Source organism: Canis aureus, chromosome 12 (genome assembly GCF_053574225.1).
Source record: "Canis aureus isolate CA01 chromosome 12, VMU_Caureus_v.1.0, whole genome shotgun sequence".
In the NCBI taxonomy this organism is placed as follows: domain Eukaryota; kingdom Metazoa; phylum Chordata; class Mammalia; order Carnivora; family Canidae; genus Canis; species Canis aureus.
In genome coordinates, this window is record NC_135622.1 from 20,987,518 (window position 1) to 21,012,097 (window position 24,580).

At 38.0% G+C, this 24,580-nt stretch overlaps 1 protein-coding gene and 1 long non-coding RNA gene across 13 annotated transcripts in view; one reads left to right on the forward strand and one right to left on the reverse strand.

Annotated features, from left to right (window-relative positions):
* The window catches only part of CTNNA2 (catenin alpha 2), a 1,080,823-nt gene that overhangs the window by 815,297 nt on the left and 240,946 nt on the right, over window positions 1-24,580 (forward strand). For all 10 annotated transcript variants that reach the window (XM_077843060.1, XM_077843058.1, XM_077843061.1 and 7 more), the window contains one exon: window positions 1,168-1,248. In XM_077843060.1, coding sequence (XP_077699186.1) covers window positions 1,168-1,248 — 81 coding nt within the window. The remainder of the gene's footprint in view (window positions 1-1,167; window positions 1,249-24,580) is intronic.
* Window positions 1,997-24,580, reverse strand: part of LOC144280731 (uncharacterized) — a 76,279-nt gene continuing 53,695 nt past the window's right edge. For 2 of the 3 annotated variants that reach the window (XR_013349150.1, XR_013349152.1), the window contains exons 4-5: window positions 14,833-15,054; window positions 14,444-14,705 (exon numbers count right to left, since the gene is read on the reverse strand). This is a non-coding gene — a long non-coding RNA (uncharacterized LOC144280731). Of the gene's footprint in view, window positions 4,245-7,319; window positions 7,422-8,761; window positions 9,140-14,443; window positions 14,706-14,832; window positions 15,055-24,580 lie in introns of those variants that run through there. The other variant, XR_013349151.1, reaches the window with a different exon arrangement.

The following is a 24,580-nucleotide window of genomic DNA, read 5'->3' on the forward strand; positions in this document are numbered from 1 at the left end:
TACCACCTCCAGAATTTTGTCATTGGAAGAGAATATTTAGAAACCTCTTGAATGGTATTTCTATGGATCCTCAAAACACACTATCTTGTTATCATTTCATCAAATATACAACTTACTATAGAGACCTACATGACTCTACAGAGACTTGAGTATGAAACAGGAATGGACTCACCACGAAGACCATGAATAATTAAATTTGTAGGGTATTTGACTAAAGGATAGATAATTTAATAGATTTTCAAAGCTTTTGAAAAGAATTTTCTCTTAAAGGGAAGATACTGCCATCTGTAAAGTTTTGTAGAGCTTTTCATCCATGGGAATTTTGTTATTGCTATTATGGTTTTAAAAGGATAATGGAGAATCTATTTTGTCTGTTGAATTGTTTTCCTTCAGCCATGAAAGAAAGAAAGAAAGAAAGAAAAGAAAGAGCAAAGGAAAAGAGAAAAAGAGATTATTCAGTGAAACTTTCAAACTTCCAAGTGAATAATTTATTAAAGAAGAGTTTTTTGGATTTTTCGTTTGTTTGTTTTGCCTTTACCTCTGCCTCTTAGAGTCATAAGAGACATTTTCCTTATGACTTCAAGCTATGGGTTCCTTATTATCATACTTTGCATACTAGTGCATGATAGCAGAGAGATTACAAACACTGTATTTTGTAGGAAAGCATCTCTTTTTACTTTGATACAGAAGTTACAATATGGCCTAGAATATATTGATATGAAATTCTGAATTCTAGTGATTTATTTTAATTTTTTTCTAATTTAGTTCTTATCATCTCAATCATTTTCTATTCAGAGCTGTGCTTACATAAGACAGCAGCAAAAAAAAAAAAAAAAAAAAAAAACATTTGTATTTGAAGGCAAAAGCAAACATCCTGTGTTTATTTAATTGATGAATGTCTGGAGCAGGAAGAAAATATACTTGCATGAAGTTAAGTATGGACATATCTGTAAACCATCCTGAGACTGTATTATTTTTCTGCAATTTAAATTTTTATTTCAGAGAAAACTAATTTTAGAGACAAATCATAACAGTTGTGTATTGAAAAGAGTTTCCTCTCTCTCTCTTTTGCTTGGTTTCTACCAGTCAAGTACATTTCCTTTTTTTTTAATTTTAAAATTAAAATTGAATTATCTAACCTAGAGATTGTTTCTCTTCTCTTAATAGACTGGAAGAAAAGAAAAAGGAGATCCTCTAAACATTGCAATTGATAAGATGACCAAGAAAACAAGAGACCTAAGGAGACAGGTACTGTTTTGTTTTTATTTTAAGTGCATGGTACTGAGTGGCGGTTTCCAAGAATGTCCTTTCTCAGGGTGCCTTCTTAGAGCTGACATTCAGGTTACTATTGTTCATAGCATCTACATATACACAGAAACATTTCATCAACAAGGTAGAGTCTGGGGGATCCCTGGGTGGCTCAGCAGTTTAGTGCCTTTCTTCGGCCTGGGGCGTGGTCCTGGAGTCCTGGGATCGAGTCCTGGGATCAAGTCCCACATCAGGCTTCCTGAATGGACCCTGCTTCTCCCTCTGCCTGTGTCTCTGCCTCTCTCTCTCTTTCTCTTTCTCTGTCTCTCATGAATGAATAAATAAAATCTTAAAAAAATAAAACAAAAAAACAAGGTAGAGTCTGTTAAACAGACAGATGTGACAGCCTCAAGAGGTGTGATGAAAACACCCTCTGAAGAGAAAGGATGCTCACTGCCCAGAAACAATCTTCCCAGGTATAAACTTGAATTCACCACCTTCAACATCTCTTTTTTTCAGTTTTCCAGATCCAGGTATACAAAGAGCCAGTCTCTGATTTCTGCTGGTTCTTACTTATCACAACTCCAAAGACCTTAAATGAATAAACGGGAATGCTAATGGTTAATGAGGAACATAACTCTTAATCTGATGGGCTAATTAAGGTCTCTGACCCTATGACTTATTCTCTTTGGGAACACAAGTCACCAGGAGAATGTTTGCCTATCAGATGGCTGTTTGGGAACCTGGTGGGGCGGGGGGGGGGGGGGGGGGGGGGGGGGTTGGTGGGAAACAAAGAGAGTTTGTTGGATGATTTGAATAGCTAATGGTATCTCTGACAGGTCTATTTTGGGGGATGCAAAAAATCTTGGTCTGGGCCCCATTTCATCTTAAAAGTGCTATATTAACCCTGGTAACCCTATTGTCTTGTAACCCTTATTTCATTTGTTTCCATGGTGAGTTCCAGTTTCTTTGGTAATGTTCTTTCTGGAAGAGTTATGCCATCCATTAAATTACAATAAATCCCCTCTTAATTTCCACATGAGAGGCATCCTATCTCCTACTGGTAGCTTTTGCATATCTCCATCCCATTTATTGTAAGTGTTGATTGTGTTAGTCAGCTAACACCAACCCCTTCCCTGAGGCAACAGCAGCCTTACTTTCTACAGTTGAAAAAGCTAGACTGGCATGGCTGCATCTAGCACTTGCTGCTATTACATGTCAAGTACAGACAAGATTAGCAAGGTACCTAGGCAAGAATGATCAAGGAGTTTTTTAGAAATAGTTTGAATGAGAAGAAGACACCCCTTCTAATTACTACTGGGAAGCTTCTCGGCTTACTTTAGGACATCATCTGTAGGTGTAAATATGCTTAAGCCAATGTCTTCCACAATTAGTTCTGGAATATGAAGACTCTGATTTACCCAGCTAACAAGTCCTTGTGGGGGAAACATTTGCTTTTTATTTTACCTTAAAACGAGGGAGAATAAAACATTGCCCTATACCAAATGGATATTTGGCCAGATCTATCTCTTTGCCTTCTTAGACCATCTCTTTACACAAATCCTCAACTGATGTGACATGATCTGGGTAGTAGGCATTGGGACTGGGGTTAATGAGAAGCTCTGAATCAGGTGTCTAGAGCCCAGGGTTTTAATTCTAGCTCTGCCAGTGGACTAGTTGTGTGACTATGGATCTACCATCTCTTCATCTTGTTTGCTTATACATAAAAGTAGGGCACTAAACCGAATTTGTAACTTATCTATAAGCTGTGTAAGATTGAATGGGTGCCAAAAAAAAATCTGCATTTATTTCCTGTGCCACAGGTCCTAATGCTTGATAATCACAAATTCTGAAGCAGTGGGAGTACATATTCTTTAAGCCCTTTCTTTGGCTAGATTGTCAGCAAGGCAAAATTCATGAACTGAGTCTTCTCACCTCCTCAATCACTTGGTTTTAGTAGAAATCATTCTGTCATATTCAGGAGCCAGCAACCTCAGCTTTCTGAGCTTATGTACCTATCATAGCAACATTTTTTGTCTTATTAGCAAGGAAAAGTTAAAGTAATTTTTACTCTGGCTAAATTCTCAGAAAAGGGTTTATTCTTTTTAACTGAAGATAGTGATGAAATTTGAAGATGGAATTGATGGGGAAACTTGAAATGTTTTGGTGACGAGTTCCTTGGAGCTTCTTTTAGGATGGCAGTGGAAGGACTATGTCATCCTTTGAAACCATTCCATGCATGAAAGAATTATTTTTCTACTCACCTTTCCCAAAGATTGAAAGGAATAGGGTAAAGAGAATTGTTTCATGATATTAAGATCCAAAAGTTATGGCATAATTTCACACCACATCCCCAAATTTGGTTCAAACATCTTTCTCTTTCCCAATTTGCCTTTCTAGAACTAAGATGGTTCCCATCTGTCAGTTCCATCCCTACCCATATGTTGGGATATTTTTGTCTTTCTTTCCATCTCTTCTGTTTCTCCACATACACCTGTAGTGGTATAAAAGCTTCTCTGATCTAAACAGAAGCTACCTAGCACTTGCACAAATGGAACATGAAACAACTTTGATTAGCATGGCTCAGGTAGACTTTCATCTTAAATTTGGGGAGCTAGTTAATTGGGCTAACCAGGTTTTGTCTGAATATCTGATAGCAGCTAGGTAGCATGGCCCAGTGAATGCTAGTGGTTGAAATAAATGTTTTCCTGTGGCTGAAACACTTTCTGTTCTTTCCATTACTGGCAAACCTTATTAGAAGAGATTTTAAATGAAAACCCACCAGTGTCCATGTGCCTTTCCCTGCATACATGCAATCCTGTATACAACATTTAGAGCCATAGAATCATAATGGGGGAAAAAAAGGCTGAAAGCAAAGAAAAACACTTCTAGTGACTTTCCTTAAGTTTCTACTCCTTCAGTTTCCTGCTTCTTCCTTGTAGCCCCAAGGTTGGGCAATGTCCTTCAGAAGGGTGATTCTGGAGTCTTGCAAAGTTCTGGTCACCAAATTAAAAAGAAATAAAGTCAATCATGATCATTATCTTGGACTTCCCTAATTAAAAAAAAAAAGTAGGCTTAAACTTATTTGAAAAAAAATCAAGTGATTGAATAAAAAGGATTTCTGTCTACATAGGATTTTCAAGTAAGTGGATCCCTTTCCTTTAGAGAGTGATATATTGTAGATCCTCCAAAGAAATGGGGAGTCTTATATTATGAAAAAGGTTGCAGGAAACCCAGGGTGTTATTTAAAATTGATTGGCTTAGAACATCTTGCCAATTAAACCCATGAGAGTGGGCAGTGGTAGAGCAGAATCCTCCTAAGAGTATTTTGTTTAGAATTAAAAATGGATTTAGGGGAATATAACTGCCAGCTTTAAGCATTATGTTTTAATTTTAGAGCTGCGGGCACAGTATGCCCATGTCTGAGCTATTGTCACTGCTGTGATTCTGGAATCAGACCATTATAAAAACAAAAGCTTTTGGCTGACTCCCTGCCTGGATACCTAGTAGCCCACATGGTCTACCCATCCCTTAGAGAGGACCCAGTCTGTGTCTGCCAGCTGCTCTTCAATGTCCTCCTTCTATGTGCCACCTGTGAACTATTTTAGGCATGGTCGCTTGATTTTCTCTAAGCTTATAGGGATGCTGGTCTATTCTGGTTATTATTTTGGTCCTGTTTAATATTAGTCCTATTTTCCCCCAAGTTAATAAGCAAATCAGGACCCAAATACTACCCTACGAGAAGCTAATAAATAATAATCATAACAAGATAGGGTGTTGCTAAACTTAGCAACTCCCTCATTCCCAAAACTAATCAAAGGTCTAATTCTTGTCCCTTCACCCTTAATAGCCATCACAATAATTCCAGTAATGAGATTCAGTAAGTGTCAACTTGACAAAAGTGTCAATTTTGCTGTTACAATCAAAGCACTTTCAACTAACAACAAAAATTATGTATAGATCCTTTTACATTGGGATGAACACTTAATAGAATAGATTATGTAACAAAGGATTTAAAAACAAACAAAAAATGCCTTTGGGTTGTATGTTTAAAGGTATATTTATTAAGACCCTGTATCCACAGAGAACTTATATAAGAAACATGACTAAAGATAGGCAATAGTTAGCAGCAGCTTCTGAAATCACTGCCTACAAAATGAAAACTAAATTATAGCTAGCAGACATTGAGTCCGTGAAACACACCAGACTCTCTACTAAGTTCTCTCCATGTATGGATCACACTTAATCCTCACACCAGCTCTATGATATAGAAAAGATGTCATCATGTCATTTTACAGATGAGGATATGAAGTGAAGTAATGCACCCATGGCCACATGGAGTATGGATACATGGAGGTTTCAGCCCAGGCAGCATGGCTGTAGGGTCTTTGCTCATAACCCTTCCCCATCCTGCCCCTCCATAGATTCAGCATATGCAGTTGGGTGGCATATATACCAATCTACTCTGGTGATCCAGTTGGGAAAGAAGAAAGGTTCACATAAATATATAGAGGTGCTTTATGGTTTCCAACAGCACATTTACTAATTCAGGGTTTGGGTTGGGTGACATGTACATGCTATAGTCAGAAAAAGAAATCTATGGTGAATGTCAAAAATATGGTTCTTAGTTGTGTTATGATATTGTCTCTTAGGTTTCCAGCTGTTATGGTTCACTGGGTCCTCTTTTTAAAAAGTGCTATTGTGTTTAGGTAGCTGGCTTCTCAAAGTGTGAATTATAGATTTTACAAAAATATTTACAGAAGAAAGGAATTTTAAGATATTCAATTCTTTTTCTTGCATCTGCTCATGATGGGGCCAGTTATTTTTAAAGTCATTGTAAGAAAACATTTTAAAATCATTTATTTTCAGACTTAAAACTGCTTTTCCTCATAAGGACATGAGGCTATCTTTATGACTATAATAAAAATAAAGTAATAAAATAAAATAAAATATTGATTTCCTCCAAATGGTAAGGTTTGTGTTCTTTCCTGAAAACCTATGTCAGAACTAATAATCCCTAGAGTTTGTTCCCCAGGTCAAGATTGCCTTCTTGCTGTAGAAATATGGAGACCAGAAAATGTTCGTATAGTGATTGGGATTTGAAATACAGAACATAAACAACTCAGAGACAGGTGAATACAAATAACATCAGAAGCACCAAAGATCAGAATCATAAAGGCAAGTAGGAGAAGGACAGAAGTAGCAGAGGGCTCAAGAGCACTGTGAAAGGCCATCATTTGGACATGCCTCTTGAAAATGGGTTATATATTCAAGCCATCTCTACCTTAGGAAAATCCTGGTATGACAGCCTGAAAGTCAGAGCACCACATATTTATTTATCTTCTGGGAAATACTCATTAAAATAAATTCAAAGTACACAATTTCATCAGTTGGAAACAGTTCTTAAAATATCACTATGGAAAAAAAAATATATCACTATGGGCAAACTCTTCCCTTATATAGATACTTGTTCAAGTCATGAAGTGATTTAATTTATTCCTATAAGCCAGCATATAGTTCATTATTCACATATTAACACAGGCTTGTATAGGAGGCCAAGCTTGACCTCTCCCTCACTAGCAAATCACAGAAAGAGTTCACAGAAATCTCTAAATCACAGAAAGAGATCAATCACAGTAGCCTGATCAACACTGAATAATCAAATGATAAACTGTACTGAGCGGAGGGCTCTATAATATATATGTGAATTGGAAAATGTTCAATCAGGTAGTTCAGCTACTGATTTGTTCTTTTCTGCTAATATCTCTAGGCCCTGGAAGTAAGGAAAAGTAGAAAGGGGAAGGATAAATAGCAATGACAGAGACCCAAAACAGATTCAAGAGAATGTCTGCATTTGATCTAATCTCTGACACCTTCTCCTGTTCTAGGCAATGAAAATGCCATTAAGACTCTTGACCCTGACACTGGACAATCCACTATAAGGTTATAAAAAAAAATTATATCATATTGTCTAGGATGAAATTCCTCAGAAGGAAATTTTGGAAGATTGTCAATGATGATTTAAACAACAAGGATTTTTTTTTTTTTTTTAAAGAATGTCATTTGCTTACCAGAACAGTCATGTTAGAACACTCATCTCGATTAAATGAAGTTGGCCCATATTCATTGTTGGAGGCTATGTTTAGACTGGGATTTCTTATCCAAACCTGTCACTGAGAGGGAGATAATTTTAAAGTGTGTTGTACAAGAGTTTGCCACTATGGCCTGAATTGAGGTTTTTCTAGGGTTGATGATAGCAGCTAATCGCCTTGATTCTGACTGCAACATGGATCGTTGCAGCCAGTTTGTGGTCAAATATATATATCTTCCATTTGACCCCTCCTTGCTGAAGTTATCTTTTATTTCCTGAAACGGCTGCTAGCATCAGTTTTCCCAGGGGAAATTTCCATCAGACAGCTGATATTTCTTTATCTCCCCATTTCCCAAGGAGGCTGAATACATCTGAAATTTAGAAAGTCATCTTCCTACAGGCTCTGCCTTTCCTTCTGTAGCCACCAGCTGTGGTGGCAGCCCATATCCCTAGGATCTCATCACTGTGTGCCTTCCTGACTCCCATGAGTATCACTAATGATGGCTGAGGGAATTCAACAGTGTTCATTGCTTGGATAGAAAATTGTTAAGAAGAGGATATTGCTTATAATGTCCATCTATTTACTTTATATGCCCTTGACCAATCTTTGTCTTTCTTGGCTGAATGAACTTTCCAGTATACCTGAAATCCAAATCCTCACCTCACCCCTTCCCTACACAATTTTGTGCTTCCCACTGTAATTAACTTTCCAAGAGGATCATAGCCCAGTACAGCTCCTCCCATTATCATTCCTTAAATTCCCATCAGTCAGTCCAGTGGATTTCAACCCCTACATGCATGTCCAGTCCTTCCTATCCACTCCCATTGGGACTGCTTAATTGCTTTTCATAAGAATCATGGTCAGAGCCTCACAACCAGCCTTCCTACCTTCAGCTTACTCTATCTCCAGCAGTGTAAGTCAGCATTCACACATCCTCATGCTTTTGCACTTGTTTCTGCCTAGAATGCCCTCTCTCCCTTTTATTTTTCCCAAGAAAATTCACAATTTTTCTGAATGCTCTCTCTCCCTCTTTTTTTCCCCCTAGGAAATTCACAATTTTTCCTACAAGGCTTAGTTTAAATGTCACCTTATCATCACAACCTTATCCAATTCCTATAAACAGGGTTTACCCAGTAGGCTCTGGAGCATTTTAAAATACCCTTATTATGACACTTTTTACAGTAGATTTAAGTTATTTATGTTCTTTTGCCTATTCCCAGTGTTATTTTTTGTTTCTTCAGGACATATCCTAGTGGCTGAAGTAAAGTAAGCCTACGCCATACAGGGATTGAAAGAAGAACCGCCTGTATGTAGCCTTGGCACCTAAGAAATGTCACAGCCATCAATTAACCTTCATTCTAAACTCTCATGTCTCTGGTTCCATTGTTGTAACAACTAGATTTGTTAAAAAGTCCACTTACATTGTGATAAAATAGCTATTTACATTTTAAGAGAGAACTTCTCTGCCTCATTCCAGAAGTTTCCTGTTGCTGGACTGGCTTTAGAAAAGTCCCCTCAAGAACCTGCTGAAATGCAGATAGACAGCCCCACCTTGGGAGATTTTGATTTCATGTGCATATGGTGGGTGGCACATTAAACTCCGTATCACCGTAATAAGCTTTCCAGAAAATCCACGATGTTCTAGCAGGTTTGAATTCCTCTGCCTTTGTTTCTGAAAGTGGGAATGTTCAGACCTCATTACAGTATGTTGGGGAATGTATCTGAGGACTCCAAAGCCTTCCAACTTCTCTCTAATCCTCTACTAGAGCCTCTGCTTCCCCACTTCACAGATATAATACCTGTTGAGAGAGAAGGAGAATCCATGTTTGAGCCTTCTCTCCTTATGGACCAAGTTTAGAGATGGATGGTCTGTCTGATTGCTCACTGTGCCACGTGCAGGCCCGGCAAAGGTGAGGCAAGTGAGGCACTAGCCTCAGGTACAAAATTTAAGGCATCACCAAAAAACTCAGTAATCAAGATAAATAATACTCTTATAGTATTTTAGAAAATAGAAATTAACACAAAAAATCCATTATGAGCAAATTATCAACATAGGGCAGTTACCAGAAGCTGGAATAAAATCAGCAGAACTGATTCTGTCTTTATTTTACAGTGTTGCTATTTTGTTTATGATGGGTGAATCTATCCTTAGTCTTGGCTCTGCTCCAGAGTTTCTATCTATTAAAGTCTTTACTGCACCTGCTGTATGAGAGTTTCCCCTGAAAGTCTCAATGTCAAGAGGTTTCCTTTATTTCCCCTACATTAGTGGCAAAAGAGTTGACTTCTAAATTTTATGAGACCTTGGACTCCAGATTTGAAGACCTATTTGAATTGTGGTATCTTTTAGGTTGTCTTGCTCCAAATGCATTTCTTCTCAATATTTATCACAGTGACATGGGCTTTTTATGGCACTCTGAAGTGCTTCAGAGAAAACGGAGAGCATTTTAATACTGCTGATTTACTCTTTCAGGTCTACGGTAATTTCCTTACTGCCTAATTATAAGGCTCAGTTTAATTTACTCTACACATAATGTTTACTGATGCACATATGGTGCCACATTTCAGGAAACTGTACCCAGAACAGGTATTTTTGTCAGGTGGGAGCATGGAAAACTTCCTTCATATACAGAAAAAAAAATGCTAAGAAATGTTATTGTCTCAACAAAGAATGTCCCCCCCAAAGGGAGGGAGAAAAAAAAAAACGCATCTATCTTTAACTTCATGAAAAAAGATGCAGTCCCTTTAAATGCTTACTTTAAAAGCTGAATGATGATTTTATATTACATGTGTACAAAGATTTTGTACACATAACTGGAAAGTTACCCCCAAAATTTGGAGGTAGGAATTGGAGAAAAAGAGAGCCAGGAAAGAAAAGCAGTAATATCTTCTGAGCTTTCTTCTTAACTATCTGAAAAAGGAAATATGGATTCAGTAGTTATGGATTCATAGACTCTTAGAGGTAGAGGATACCTCTAAGTTTGTTTGTTTATTTTAATTTTTTTAAAAATTTATTCATGAGAGACACAGAGAGACAGAGACATAGGCAGAAGGAGAAGCAGGCTCCTCCAGGGGAGCTTCATGAGGGACTTAGTCCCAGAACCTCAGGATCATGACCTGAGCCAAAGGCAGACACTCAACCACTGAGCCACCCAGGTGCCCCAGGGCAAAACTTTTTTATTCAGGCTCCTTAAGATCCTTCCATCAGCCTCTGATTTGGAGATTGGAGCTTATCCCTTCACTCAGCAATTTTAGTTGTTAGAAGTTGAATTAAGATCAGTGATTTTGGGATCCCTGGGTGGCTCAGTGGTTTAGTGCCTGCCTTTGGCACAGGGCATGATCCTGGGGTCTCAGGATCAAGTCCCACATCGGGCTCCCTGAATGGAGCCTGCTTCTCCCTCTGCCTCTCTTTCTGTGTCTCTCATGAATAAATAAATAAAATCTTTAAAAACAAATCAGTGATTTTGTAATTATCAATCACTGATATTGTTTTTTTTCTGCAAAACTTTTTTTTTTAAACTTGCCTATGTTTAAGACCCAGATAAAAGTTTCAGTAAAGCACTGTATTTAGAGTTCCAAAGACTTATGCAGATAGAGTATTACTGCATGCGAATTCATTGCTTCACAATTAATTGGCTTATCTTCCCATAGTTCTGAATGGTAACAGGCATACATTTAGGAACTGAGCAGCTGATGCTGTCTTGTCACTGAGATACCCTCAAATAATCAACTCTCATGGTCGTCTGAGCCATTGCTCTCATTTGTATCTGGTTATGGACAAAGGTCAAAAAGCAAAGCTGCCCACTGAAGCTGATGTTTGTTTAGCGTCCATTCTTTCCTTAACACTTTACCTACTATCCCTATGACAATTCTGTGGAGTGAGGATTACTATCAAAAGATTTTATTTTTTTCAGAGTAGAGTATTGAAGTTCCAGCAATAAAATTAAATTTCTTAATAATACAGAACTCTTAAGTTAGAAAACCCAAGTGGGCTGACTCTGAAGCCTGTCCTTTTAATGACTGTAGTTGTTAAAGTTGATACACTTTGGTCTTAGTTTATAGCTTTTATTAAAATTCCCTTAATAGGACAAGTGTAAGGTAAATATTAATTAATAATGAGCCTTGAGATTCTCAATAATAATCATAATAATAGGCTTCCTGTTTAATAAAGTCACTATTTTTTTTCTTTAACCATCCATACCTGTGCCCAGCCCACTTCAAGACACTGTATCATGAATGAGATTCTGATAATTATTTTTCTAATTAATTATAGGGGGGGAAGTAAAGGACTTTCATTTTAGCTGGGGGATCTCTGATTAAGTGCAGGTCAGGGAGACTAGCAGACCTGCCTGGTATATTCAGTGGGAAACAGTTGAATGGATTATGCTGTAGTGTTCCAGGATTACAGGAGAATCATTTGTCCTGAAGACTTTGGTGATCAGAAGAGATATCCCATCTGACTCAACCATAGGTGCTTGTGAGAAGTTTGGGTAGATAACCAGTGGCAGCCCCTCCTTTCCCTCCTACACTTCCCTGGTTTGTCAATTGGTGTATTAATCCTTTTAACTGTTAAGGGTGGGATTTCTATATTTTTATTTGATTCCTTTTATTTTAGCAAGGATTAGGCTGCCTTAAATAGCTATATTCTAAGTTATAATGTGTATAGGGGTGACTGAAAAGCACCTTTGGTCATGGCAAGCTGGGTGATCTGAGCACTTGAGCAGGGAGAGGGAGGGCACAGAGTTGCAGGGGCAAGAAGAAGTCAGCACTAGTGAAGTATGCCTGACTAAGCAGATTTCCCACAGCCCCCTTTGAAATCTGCAGGCTTAGATCAATGTGACCCTGAGGCTGTATCCATAGATGCCATAACTAGTTGAAAGTGGATCACTTATGACTGATCATCTAGTCATTGTGTCTGCATATCACCATAGCAACTTGCTTGCCTGGTGCTCTTTGGATGCATTCTCTGTTTAGTCAGTCTGTGGAAGTACCCCGGTTTTGTTTGTTTCTTTATTATTTTTTTGTGGTGTTTTTTGTTTTTTTGTTTTTGTTTTTGCAAATTAGGGAGAAATAGTAGGATTTGGAGTTTAGTCCAGATTACAGCACCTATGTCAGACAAGTCAGGCAACCTAGCCAGATACCCTCCTAATTCCCAAAATTTGGGGGAAAAGTCAACAACTTCTATGCTTCCATCTAACCTTTCCTCTTAATTCCCTTCCTCAAAGCTTCTGCTACAAAAGGAATCACCTAGAGACCATTGCAATAGCCTGTTTTCTAGAAGAGCATGAGGCAAAGGGAGAAGAAAAGTCAACTTGGTCAGATAATACCAGTTATACTGGACACTTGGGCGCTCTTTGAGGCCATCTCTAGCCTCCTCAGTTTCTCAAGCAGGTGGGTCCAGCAGATGCTCAGTCATAAGCAGGCAATGGGTGAATGGAGCCTGAAATAGCCAGGGGATTGCTGTAGTGATGCAACAGTGACATGGACAGAATGGAATGCTATCACCGTAAAATCCATCGATGAAACCATATAGAACAAGTGCCTGCAAACTACTACCTGTGACCCCAATCTGGCTCTCTGCCTGTTTATGTAAATAAAGTTGTATTGTCAGCTCTTGTGCTGCAGTGGCAGAGTTGAGTAGCCATGGAAGACATCAACTGGCTGCAGAAGCTAAAATATATACTACCTGCCCTTCACAGGAAAGTAGGCCAACCTTTGCTCTAGAAGTAAGTCTGCTTGAGATGAAACAAATATGGTGTAAGAGCCCAAATTTCCCTGAAAAACTGAGGGACCTTAAATCTAACCCAATCGCCTGCCTTTCCCTGAAACATACTTAGCACCAGTGTCATTTTATAGGATTTCTCCACACTTGGAAATGTGGAGTAATCATTGGGCCTGTCTGAAATGAAGTCCCTCTAGGGAAAAATTCAGCAGCTGTTGGAAGTGCAATGCTGTGCAATAGTTAAAGACAAGAAGCAAAGAAGTATAGCATATGGTGGCAGCACTCTGGAGAGCGAAGTTAGCTCAGAGGCACACAGTTATCTATAATTGGAATAGAGCAGAGGAACATGGTGAATGGTTTTCCATTTTAGAAAATATCATAGGCTCTTTAATGACCACAAATGGTCAGAAGCTTCAGAGGTTCATTTATTAGTAACATCTGAACCAACAAGTAAGGGCCCATCATTCCTCTTCCTTTACCCAACAGTATCTTATTCCATTTCCCATCCTACTCAAGTGAAATAAAGTGGCACTCATTTGAATCTGATAGCTGGAGTGGGAAATGGTGAGTTTTGGCTGAGCTTCTCCCAGGTGCTCTTGTATTTACAATGAGGATTCTTCTGAGACCCACAGGTCCAGATGATCTTACCCAAATTCTACTACAAATTTTATGACACTGTGGCAGGTATGTACAATTGACCCCACCAGAGAGAAATATGGTTTTGGAGAGTTGTTCTCTGTATCTTCCTTCAAACTCTTTAACCACACACCTTTATAGGCTTCTACTGTTAATCTACCATCAAATCCATCCGATCAGTGATTGTTTCTCCATATTGCCTAGGCAGTTGTGGGGAATCGAGTAGCATTTTATAAGCCTCCTAAGGGTCCTTGCTGGGTGAACTTACTTGATGCAACTTTTGGCTTACATTGGATTTAAGCAGCTTACACCCATTCAATGCCAACTAATCAATGACAGATATTAGATGCCCAAAATTAAATATCCAGGCATTTAAATTTAGACTTCCTTTTGTGGTAAGCAGTGCAGAAGGGGATAAAATGTTGGAAAGTAGTTGAATAGGTGTGGGAGTTAAGGATAGAAAAAAAATGACCTTTGTCCAGTGGGGTCTGTAAATTTGAATAGTCAGATTCATAAACACACATAAACTCTTTTATATAAGTAAAAGAACACTAATCTAGGAATCAGAAAATCTGACCCCAGCATTTGCTGTATACAACCAACCCTTCCCTCATCTATACAACAAGTAAAATGATATTGTCCCTGCAAACCATAACTCTCACCCTCCCCATGACATTGTAAGGAAGATCAAATGAAATAATGTCAAGAAAAGTTCTTGGCAAACTATAAAACAAACATGCACAAAATTTTTATTAAGGTAATAAGCAGCCAAAAACTGAGTAGACTTTCCAAATATATAGGAAAATCATTCTGCCTTTTAGTGTGGGTTGAGGGATCTGAACAAGGTAGTTATGCTAGAAATGTCTTTTCTACCTTTGCCTTAGTTACCTAAAATTTCACCCTTTTGAAAAATGCCAAATCTTCTGGGCTAACAAACTGGGTATTTCATATTATGTCTGTCCTGCTGGAGGCATGGAGAACTCCTGAGAGAAAAAATATCTGAGAGAAACCTGAGAGACAAAAAAGAAAAAAAATCTTAAGTAATATGATGTGAAGGAAATGTAACAAATTTGAACTTCTAAAAAGTGTTTCTTAGGCCAGCCTCCAATACATTTAACGGGAAGAACTCATGCTTACCTCTAAGCAGCATTATTTACGAAGCTAGTCAAATATGTAAATGGTCAGGTTGATCATTGTAGTTTTATTAGTAAATGAGAATTGGGACAGCAGAAAGGTTTTCAGCCACAGGAGTAGATGGCTTGTCTTGTTTTTCTCTGGGTCCCTGGCCAGACATAGTGCTTGGTAAACCAGGACTTCCTCAAATGCTAGTAGCAGGAATGAAGGAATGAATACCAATCACTGAGTAGAGAGAGCAGAATAAAGTAAGAAATAAAGTAAGAATAAAGTAAGAATAAAGTAATAAAGTAAGAAAGTAAAATAAAGCATATTTTTCCTCTCTGTGAACTTATTACTCTTATAATAACATTTTTGCATCTTCTAGTTAGTTGTATTACTCTCTACCCCATGATAGTTTTGTGAATTTTCTCTCATTTACCCCCCTTTAGAATAACATTTAAATATCTTTAATAGGAGTGTAGCATTTATGTAGGTTTTTCTTTATGTATGATTTTTTTTCTGCTTTGAGATCAGAAATTTTTTTTTTAATTTGTTTTTTTTATTTATGATAGTCACAGAGAGAGAGAGAGAGAGAGAGAGAGAGGGGCAGAGGGAGAAGCAGGCTACATGCACCAGGAGCCTGACGTGGGATTCGATCCTGGGTCTCCAGGATCGCGCCCTGGGCCAAAGGCAGACGCTAAACCGCTGCGCCACCCAGGGATCCCCAGAAATTTTTTTTATCCCTTTTGAGATTTGAAATGACAATTGAAGATAAATAACTAAAGGATGTTTATTAGTTTTTCAAAAATAAACATCAAGAGCCAAGAATATGGAATGGGAAAGGATAGTATCTTCAATAAAGGATAGTTTCCAGTGTTAGGAAAACTGGACAGCCACATGCAGAAGAATGAAACTAGACTCCTATTTTATACCATCTACAAAAACCAACTCAAAATGAGTAAAGACTTGAATGTGAGACCTGAATTCATTAAACTCCTAAAAGAAAAAAGGGAGTAAGATCTTTGACATTAGTCTTGGCAATGATTCCTTATCTAGGATACCAAAAACAAAGTCAGCAAGAGCAAAAACAAAAAGAGTGGGGCTACATCAAACTAGTAAGCTTCTAAACAGCAAAGGAAACCATCAACAAGATGTAAAAGCAACCGGGATCCCTGGGTGGCACAGCGGTTTGGTGCCTGCCTTTTGCCCAGGGCGCGATCCTAGAGACCCGGGATCGAATCCCACGTCGGGCTCCCGGTGCATGGAGCCTGCTTCTCCCTCTCCCTCTGCCTGTGTTTCTGCCTCTCTCTCTCTCTGTGTGTGACTGTCATAAATAAATAAAAAAAAAATTAAAAAAAAAAAAGATGTAAAAGCAACCTACTGATGGAGAAAATATTTGCAAGTCATATATCCAATAATGGGTTAATAGCCAAAATATATAAAGAATGCATACAATTTGATAGCACGTACACAAACTTTTTTTAAATGGACAAAGGACTTGAATAGTCATTTTTCCAAAGAAAACATGCAAATGACCATCAAGTATATGGAAAAGTACTCAACACCACTAATTACCAGGAAAATGCAAATGAAAACCACAATAAGATATCACCTCACATGAAAAAAAAAAAAAAGAAGATATCACCTCACACCCGTTAGAATGGCTACCACCAATAAGATAAGAGATAACAAATGTTGGTGAGGATATAGAGAAAAGGGAACTCTTGCACATTGTCGGTGGGAATGTAAAATTAGCGTGCCCACTTTGGAAAACAGTATGGATCTTCCTTAAAAAAAAATTTAAGACAGAATCACCATTTGACCCAGCAAATTCACTTCTGGACACATAATTGACCCTTGACCAACATGAATTTGAACTGCGCAGGTCCACTTATATATGAATTTTTTTTTATATAATACAGTACAGTACCACTGTAAATATAATTTCTCACCGTTATGATTTTCTTAATGTTTTTCTAGCTTATTTCATTGTTAGAATACAAAACATAATGCATATAACATACAAAATATGTGTTAATCAACTATTTGTATTATCAGCAAGGCTTCCAGTTAATAGTAGATTATAGTGATTAAATTCAGGAGGAGGTAAAAGTTACATGTAGAATTAAAAAAAAAATATTTGTTTTAATTCCAGTTAGTTAACATGCAGTGTTATACTAGTTTCAGGTGTACGGTATAGTCTTTCCACACTTCCATACATCACCTTATGGGTCATCATGACAAATGCACTCATTAATCCCCATCACCTATTTTATTCATCCCTCCGCCCACCTCCCTTCTGGTAATCATCAGTTTGTTCTCTATAATTAAGAGTCTGTTTCTTCAGGACTTCTGGATGGCTCAGTGGTTGAGTGCCTCCCTTAGGCCCAGGGCATGATCCTGGAGTCCTAGGATTGAGTCCCACGTCAGGCTCCCTGCAGGGAGCCTGCTTCTCCCTCTGGCTGTGTCTCTGCCTCTCTCTCTCTCTCTCTCTCTCTCTCTCTCTTTGTGTGTCTGCCATGAATAAATAAATAAAATATTAAAAAAAAGGAAAGGAAATTTCTCAAAGGCAGAAATAAAAAACAATCCACATATGAGTAAAATCTTGATATTTATTTCTCTGACTGATCTATTTCACTTAGCATAATACCCTCTAGCTCTATCCATATCATTGCAAATGGCAAGGTTTCATTCTTTTTTATGGCTGAATAATATTCCATTGATAAGTTATATGTGGATTTTTGAGTGTGTGGAATGTTGGTGCCCCTAACCCCCACATTGTTCATGGGTCAACATATATCCAAAGGAAATGAACGCAGGATATCAAAGAGGTATCTGCAGTCTCATGTTCATTGCAGTGTTATTCACAGTAGCCAAGATGTGGAAACAATCTGTTTATCAACAGATGAGTTGGTAAAGATATATATACAATGAAATATTATTCAGACATGAGAGAAAAGGAAATCCTGCCATTTGTGACATAAATGGGCTGTGAGGGCATTATGCTAAGTGAAATAAGCTGAACAGTGACAGACAAATACTTCATGTTATCAATTATATGTGGAATCATAAAAAAAAAGAAACTCATAAAAACAAAATAGAAAAGTGGTTGCAAGGAGCTGGGGGTTAAGGGATATAGGGAATGATTGGTCAAAGGGTACAAACTTTCACTATAAGGTGAATCAGGTCTGAAGATCTAATGAAAACATGACTATGGTTGATAACATTGTATTGAAAAATTGAAATTTGCTAAGAGAGTAGAACTTAAATGTTCTTGCCCAAAAAAAAAAAAAATTATGCACTGTAATGGGTGTGTTAATAAACAGATGGGAGAGATTCCTTTCACAGTGTATATGTATATGAAATCACCACGATGTACACTTTAAATATCTAACAACTGTATTTGTCAGTTATACCTCAATAAAGCTGAAAAAAAAAGAAGGAAACATCTATCCATTAAAAAGAATCACAGAGATATCCTCTCATTGGAGATTAAAATTGGACATGCAATCTTCAAAGCCTTATCTAAGTTTAAGCTTCTATGATTCTAGTTGGCTGGGGAAAGCCATTTTTTTTCTTGTTCTGTCTTTTTCAGGGAACTGTTTCATATTCATCAAATGGTTGTGGGTTTTTAGACTTTGTGCAAAACACTTTGCAGTATCTATTTGAAGGTGGCTCAATATACATCATACACTCCTCATGTCCCACCCCATAGGCAGACAATTTCTGGTCATTTGAGACAGTCTATTTTTCTTTTTAAGTTTGTGAGTTAAACTGTATCTATCCTTTCATCACTGTGCTGTCTTGTGAAATAAGGAAGTGGATTGTTAGATTAGGTACCATCCATTGACTACGTTCCTTTTGGTTTGCTGAGGAAAATGCAGTTATTTACATTGATGAATAGCCTTAATTGGGTAAAATAGACTGGTAGTGCTGAGCTAATACCTTTAAATGTCTTGTCTTCTGCAATTAATATTCCCTTGTCACACATACATTTAAACAGTTGGAAGAAAGCCTTGTGTTCTTGACTCCTGTCAGACTTAACAAATGATTTTGTCAAGTCATTCCTTTCTGCCCTGGTTGATTGATAGCTAAATTTTGGTCTTCTAGCTTATGTAAAAAGTGTTAACTATGCCTTTCAGCTTGTAGGCAAGGGCATTTAAACCATTCTAATAGTCAATTTACAGAGGAATTACATTGCCTGTTTACTGGAGAGGTCAAAAAATGTGCCCCTGGTCATCAGGGACACAAATCAGAAGGCCCATGAGCTAATGAAGGCAGTATTTATGAGCCCCTGCATTTGCCGTATGACACGAAGTTCAAGGTGCCCCTGGTCTTGGCTGCTGAGGGCTCTGGCTCCCAATTTTGGGTATGCCTTTGCTCATGGACTATGTAATAGGTACATCTATTTAGTATGAATAGAGCTTGATTCTAAAACTCTTAAGAATGAGAATAAAAAATAGACTGCTAGGTTGTTACAGTACTAAATTTCATCTGGAGATGTTGGAGAGCTCTCTATAATAAGGCAGACCCCTGCTAACCTCTGCTACCACCTGGCTTGTAGATGTTCATACATAAGTGGATCCCACTTGTTTCTGGGAGAAGTTTCACTTCCCTTGCCTTGAGCCGTTGTGGAGTATCTCACAGTTTACCATTTTAAAACACTTTGGCCAATAAGTTATGTTACTATAGTTACATAAGAGCAACTATAGCCCATCAATATATTTTTGCAATAGATAGATCTTGAACCATGAGTCCTCCATTTCTTTTTTTTTTTTTTTTTAACAGACTCCTAAAGCCCAGGAGGTCACAGAGTCTCATAATGAATATCCAGCAGGTCCCTTTCAGCTCCTGGAGTGGGGATTCATTAGGACTCAACACCACATCTGCCTCTGGAGGGACCACTGATTCCCTCTTGTGGTGTCCATCTGCCACTGGGTCTGTTTCTTCATTCTCTCCACTGTGGTTTTCTTCCTTGTGCTCTTATCTTGGGGAAGACTTCCAGAATTCTATATGCACTTCACTCATTAATCAGGAAACTGGATCATGAATATGCCTGCAATTTTTTATACCACCATCATATAATGTATGCAAAGCTGGCACAATGTAAACATATGAGAGGTTGTGTGTGTTAATATAGGCATGGTCTCTGAAGCCAGCCTGGGTTCAAATTCTGCACTGCCAGTTTTTATCGGCCATGTGATTGTGAGCAAATGACTGAATTCTATTGCCTCAATTTCCTCACCTATAAAATGGAGAAAATAGTAGCCAGCTCTTTTCAGAGAAATAAAGAAGTTATTCTAAGCATTCAGAATAGTGTCTATCATAAACTAAGCATTAAATAAAGTTTGTTTGCTGTCCTCCTCACTACTTTTCCTCCATGCCCCACTGCTGCAGTCTACTTCTATCTTCTCCGTGTGCCCTCCATTCTTCCAACCTCTCCTTCACTTCTTTTAACTGCATTCAGCAATTGTGAGCTCCATATTCCATTAACATTTTTACCAGCACCAAGGCAAGCTGTGTCTATGTTGGCTTGAGGCTCCTTGGAGATCCACGATCATCCTAGCACTCCCTTGGATCTTAGAGCAACATTTTGCTATTTCTCCCAATGAAAGCTATTGCTCTAGCCTATTATGGAGGAAGAAGGGGACTTTGACACAGTCTTGTGTGTCCAGGGTAGAAAATAGAACCAACAGAAGGAGCCAAGAGCCTGCTACTGTTTTTCAGGATGAGCCCCAACCAACCCCTTCTTGTCTCAGCCCCTATGATTTTTAAGTACAACTTTTGAATTAAGGGGCTTGTTAAATCTATACAAATAAGAAATTGCAGCTATGATATTTTTAAGCATGGCCCATGACTGTATAATGGAACATATAGAGCAGACTACACTTAATTCAGTGATTTTGGTGAAATAACTGAATTGGAATGACATTAAACTAGTTAACTGATTGATTAGGAAATTATCTTGATGCTGTCTGTCCAAAAAGATGATTAAATGACCGCAAAAGCTTACTCTAATTAAATATGTATATTATCTCATCAGTTATCTATTGTCACAATAGTGTAGTATGACATTTCAGGGGCACACAATAATATTTGTTTCTCACTAGTCTGGGATGGTCACCTTGGTTGGGCCCTCTCATATGTCTGGCTTCAGTTGCTCTTGACTGACCTAAGATGGCCTTCATGGGGATGACTGAGGTGACTCAGTTCTATTCAACACTTTTGCTTTCCTTCTTGGGAGACAAGTGTCTAGCCCAGGCATGTGCTTCTCAAGGAAATGGCAGAGAACAAGACCAAGCAAACCTGAGGGTGAATGGACCTTTCGACCCCCTGTATGCATCATGATGGCCAATATCTATTGTCTCTAAGCATGTTACATGCCCAGCCCAGAGCCAGAGACAGCAGGCACTACAGAGTTACATGGCAATGGGAATATGTATGAGGAGAGGTAAAGAATTAATACATTAATACAACAAATCTGTTGCAATTATTTAAGTTGGTCTCAGTGCTTCTTATTCCATCAAGACATGTTCCAATTTTTATCCTGGCTGTATTAGCACTCCTAGGGGAAAAATCTAAAGGGCAAGGACTATTTATTGGGCTAAACTAAACTGTCACATGTTTGCTGTTGGGGCCACGCACATAGGTATTGCTAACGATGACAGGTGTACTTTGAATTAATCCAGTAGAGCCTGAATGGGAGAGTGGGGGCATGGAGAAAAGCATGAAGACTGATAACTGTTATCGCTGTTGTTGCTGTTTTTTTTTTTTGAAGTAATTGGTTCCATTAAGTAAAGAAGCTAGTTTCCCAATTAAAATGACTTTGCTTCATAGAAGATAGTGCCATCAGGATAATGAATAGAATGACCAAAGAATTTTGTATTTCTCTTATAAAGGAAACAAAATAAAGCAAAACCAGTGACTATTTTCTAAGTGCTCTTCCACAGCATCATAGCTATGCCTCTGCTCCCGTCTGCCCCCACCCCCAGCCCAAACAATGAACAGTGCCATCATTACCAGCGGGCTGTGTGCATTGATGACACCTTTGCTTATTAAAGTGGCTTTCTGTGGATTACTGCACGGACTGATTACCTTAATTGACCTTCATCCTGGCTAAAATTTGCCTGACTTAATGAGGCTCAATTTTTCTCAAGCCCCCTAGGCAGGATGGTTCCTGGCTCAGACACTTTGTTACTTTGATTTTTCATTTTTAATAACAATTACACCCCAAAGCTTGAGGAAATATGGTAAAATATGTCAGTAATTGTGAAGAGCCCTGAGCAGCTACATCCATGGAAAAATTTTAAGGTTTCCAAGTTTTGAGCCCATTTAAAATCACCCTCTACCCCAAATTTGACCTTGGTTGGTATGGCTTACAAAATTCTAGTGAAGAATTTAGTACTTGTTGACAGAATTTTTCTAAACATCTGTCTAAATGACAAGACAGATGTTCAACAGTCAGACATTTGTTAAATGTCATCAGCCCAGCCTAGACACTTGGATGTTAACTTTTATTTCTAAAAGTCAGGATGGCAGTGGATTGCTCAGACATACAGACAATTCTGCCTGAAAACTGGAATGCAAGAAGACTTAACTTGCAGGGAACTTAAAGCAAAGAAAGCTTTCACATTGCAGGAGAAATAGGATTGATTAGTATTAGCCACCTGTGCGGAGAAGTATTATGAAATATTATTTGAGCTCAGCATAAAAGAATGCTATGATTGATTAATCATGTCTGGCATAGGGATAGAAAGGAAATGTTAGCATACTTTCCATTCCTGACCTCTTCATAGTTTCTGATCTTATCTTTTATAAACAATGCTTCATCTTTATTATTTCCTGCATCTGTTTTGTCCATGTTCTGCCTATGCTTGATTAACTGAATTATTGATTTACTAGATATATTTTTTATTGGCCAGTCTTTGTTTTTGAGTCAGCCTCTGAATTCCCTTCATGTGTTTGGGGGAACTCATTATATGAATTTTGGTATAAGTAGTTAAATAGCCAGTATACTTATTTTCACAAACGCTTTTCCCCAATACTTTCTTTCTTCATGCTTGCAACTAGGTGTTGTTGGCACATGACCCAGAATTTGAGTTTATATTTCACTCAGATAAAAATCAGGTGCATTTGCCTAAGAGTTTGAATCAAAAGCTAGTGACACAAAGGCACAAGGTGTTCTAACATTTCTGAATTCTATCCTTCTTTGAACTAGCGGAATAGGCTTTCCACTTAAATCTGCCAGAATTAGTTTCTATGTTTGCAACTAAGAACTTGACTGATGCAATAGGTCTTCTAAGGCGGTGCTCCTCAAACTTTATTGTGCTTAGGAATCACCTACATGCCTTATTAAAATGCAGATTCTGAATGAAATGCAGGTCTAGGATGGGGCCTGAGGTTTGCATTTCTCTCAGGAATTGGCAGTTGTGCTGGCCTGTGGTTCACCCTTTAAGTATGAAGGGTCTGAAGAAGGAAAGGCAGCCTTAAAGAAGGCAGAGTTGGCAGGGAAAAGGAAAAGAAAAGCAAAAAAAAAAAAAAAACAGGAAATATTTTTCAGTCAGTTCTAGTTAAGGCTGACTAATAAACTTCAAAATGTGCAAAGGGTCCAACACAATATAATAGTATTTTTAATCATGTAATAACACTGGGCCAGTGACAGTATACTGGGAGGCTCTCCTTCATGCATTCAGGGAGTCAGATTGATTGTTGGAAGGTGGGTGGAGTTTGTCCATCTTCTTCAGCTATGGCTTCCCAGGTCACCTTGGGTGTCACATCTAGATTCCACCCAGATAGAAAGGGAGAGGAATATTAAGGAGTGTAGGTTAGAAGTGTCTGCTTGGTGTTTTTAAGTTTTTTATTATAAAGTAAACACAGGTATAGAAACCCACACACTATGAATATATAGTTCATTAAATTGCTATTATGCAGACACTCTTATAACCACTACGGAGGTCAAGAAGTAGAAATCTGCCAGCCTCCTTAAAACTCCTTTCTATGCCTTCAGTCTTCTCCAAAAATAACCATTATCCTGACTTTTAGAGTGTTGACTTCCTTATGTTTCTTTGTGGTTTAGTCACCCTAATGCACATCATCAGATGATGTAGTTTAGTTTTGCCCATAGTTTGGGATATATTTCTTTAGTCTCTTAACCTGTTGTGTCCCCATTCATCCCTTTTCTTTTGCTTATAATCCATCTGTTGAAGAACCTGGATGGCTTGTACTGTAAGTTTTCCACAGTTTGCATTTGGCCAATTAGATGCATGTGGTACAGGTCCATAGGTTATTCTGTATTTTCTGTAAATCACTAGAGGGATCCAGGGCTTCTATCCATTTCAGGTTTGATCCCTTTGGCAACTCTATAGTTGGGATTGTGCCATTTCATCAGAAGGTACATGGTGTCTAGTTTGTCTTTTCTTGTGTGTGTAATATTTTCAACCACTCATGTTCATTGCTTAGATTTTTTTCAATTCATGAAAGGTCGCAAAATGGTGGTTTTCTATCATTTTGTTTCCATTTAAGTGGAGGAAGTTTATAAAAAGACAATTTCTTCATAAAGAATTTTAGTTCATACAGGAAAGGCAAGATATAGTCTTGATTCTTTCAAGAGAAATAAATTGGTTCCTTGTCATCCTCTAAAGGTGACTGGCTAGTTTCTTTTTCCTTTCTTTCTTTTCTTTCTTTTCTTTCTTTTCTTTCTTTCTTTCTTTCTTTCTTTCTTTCTTTCTTTCTTTCTTTCTTTCTTTTCTTTCTTTCTTTCTTTCTTTCT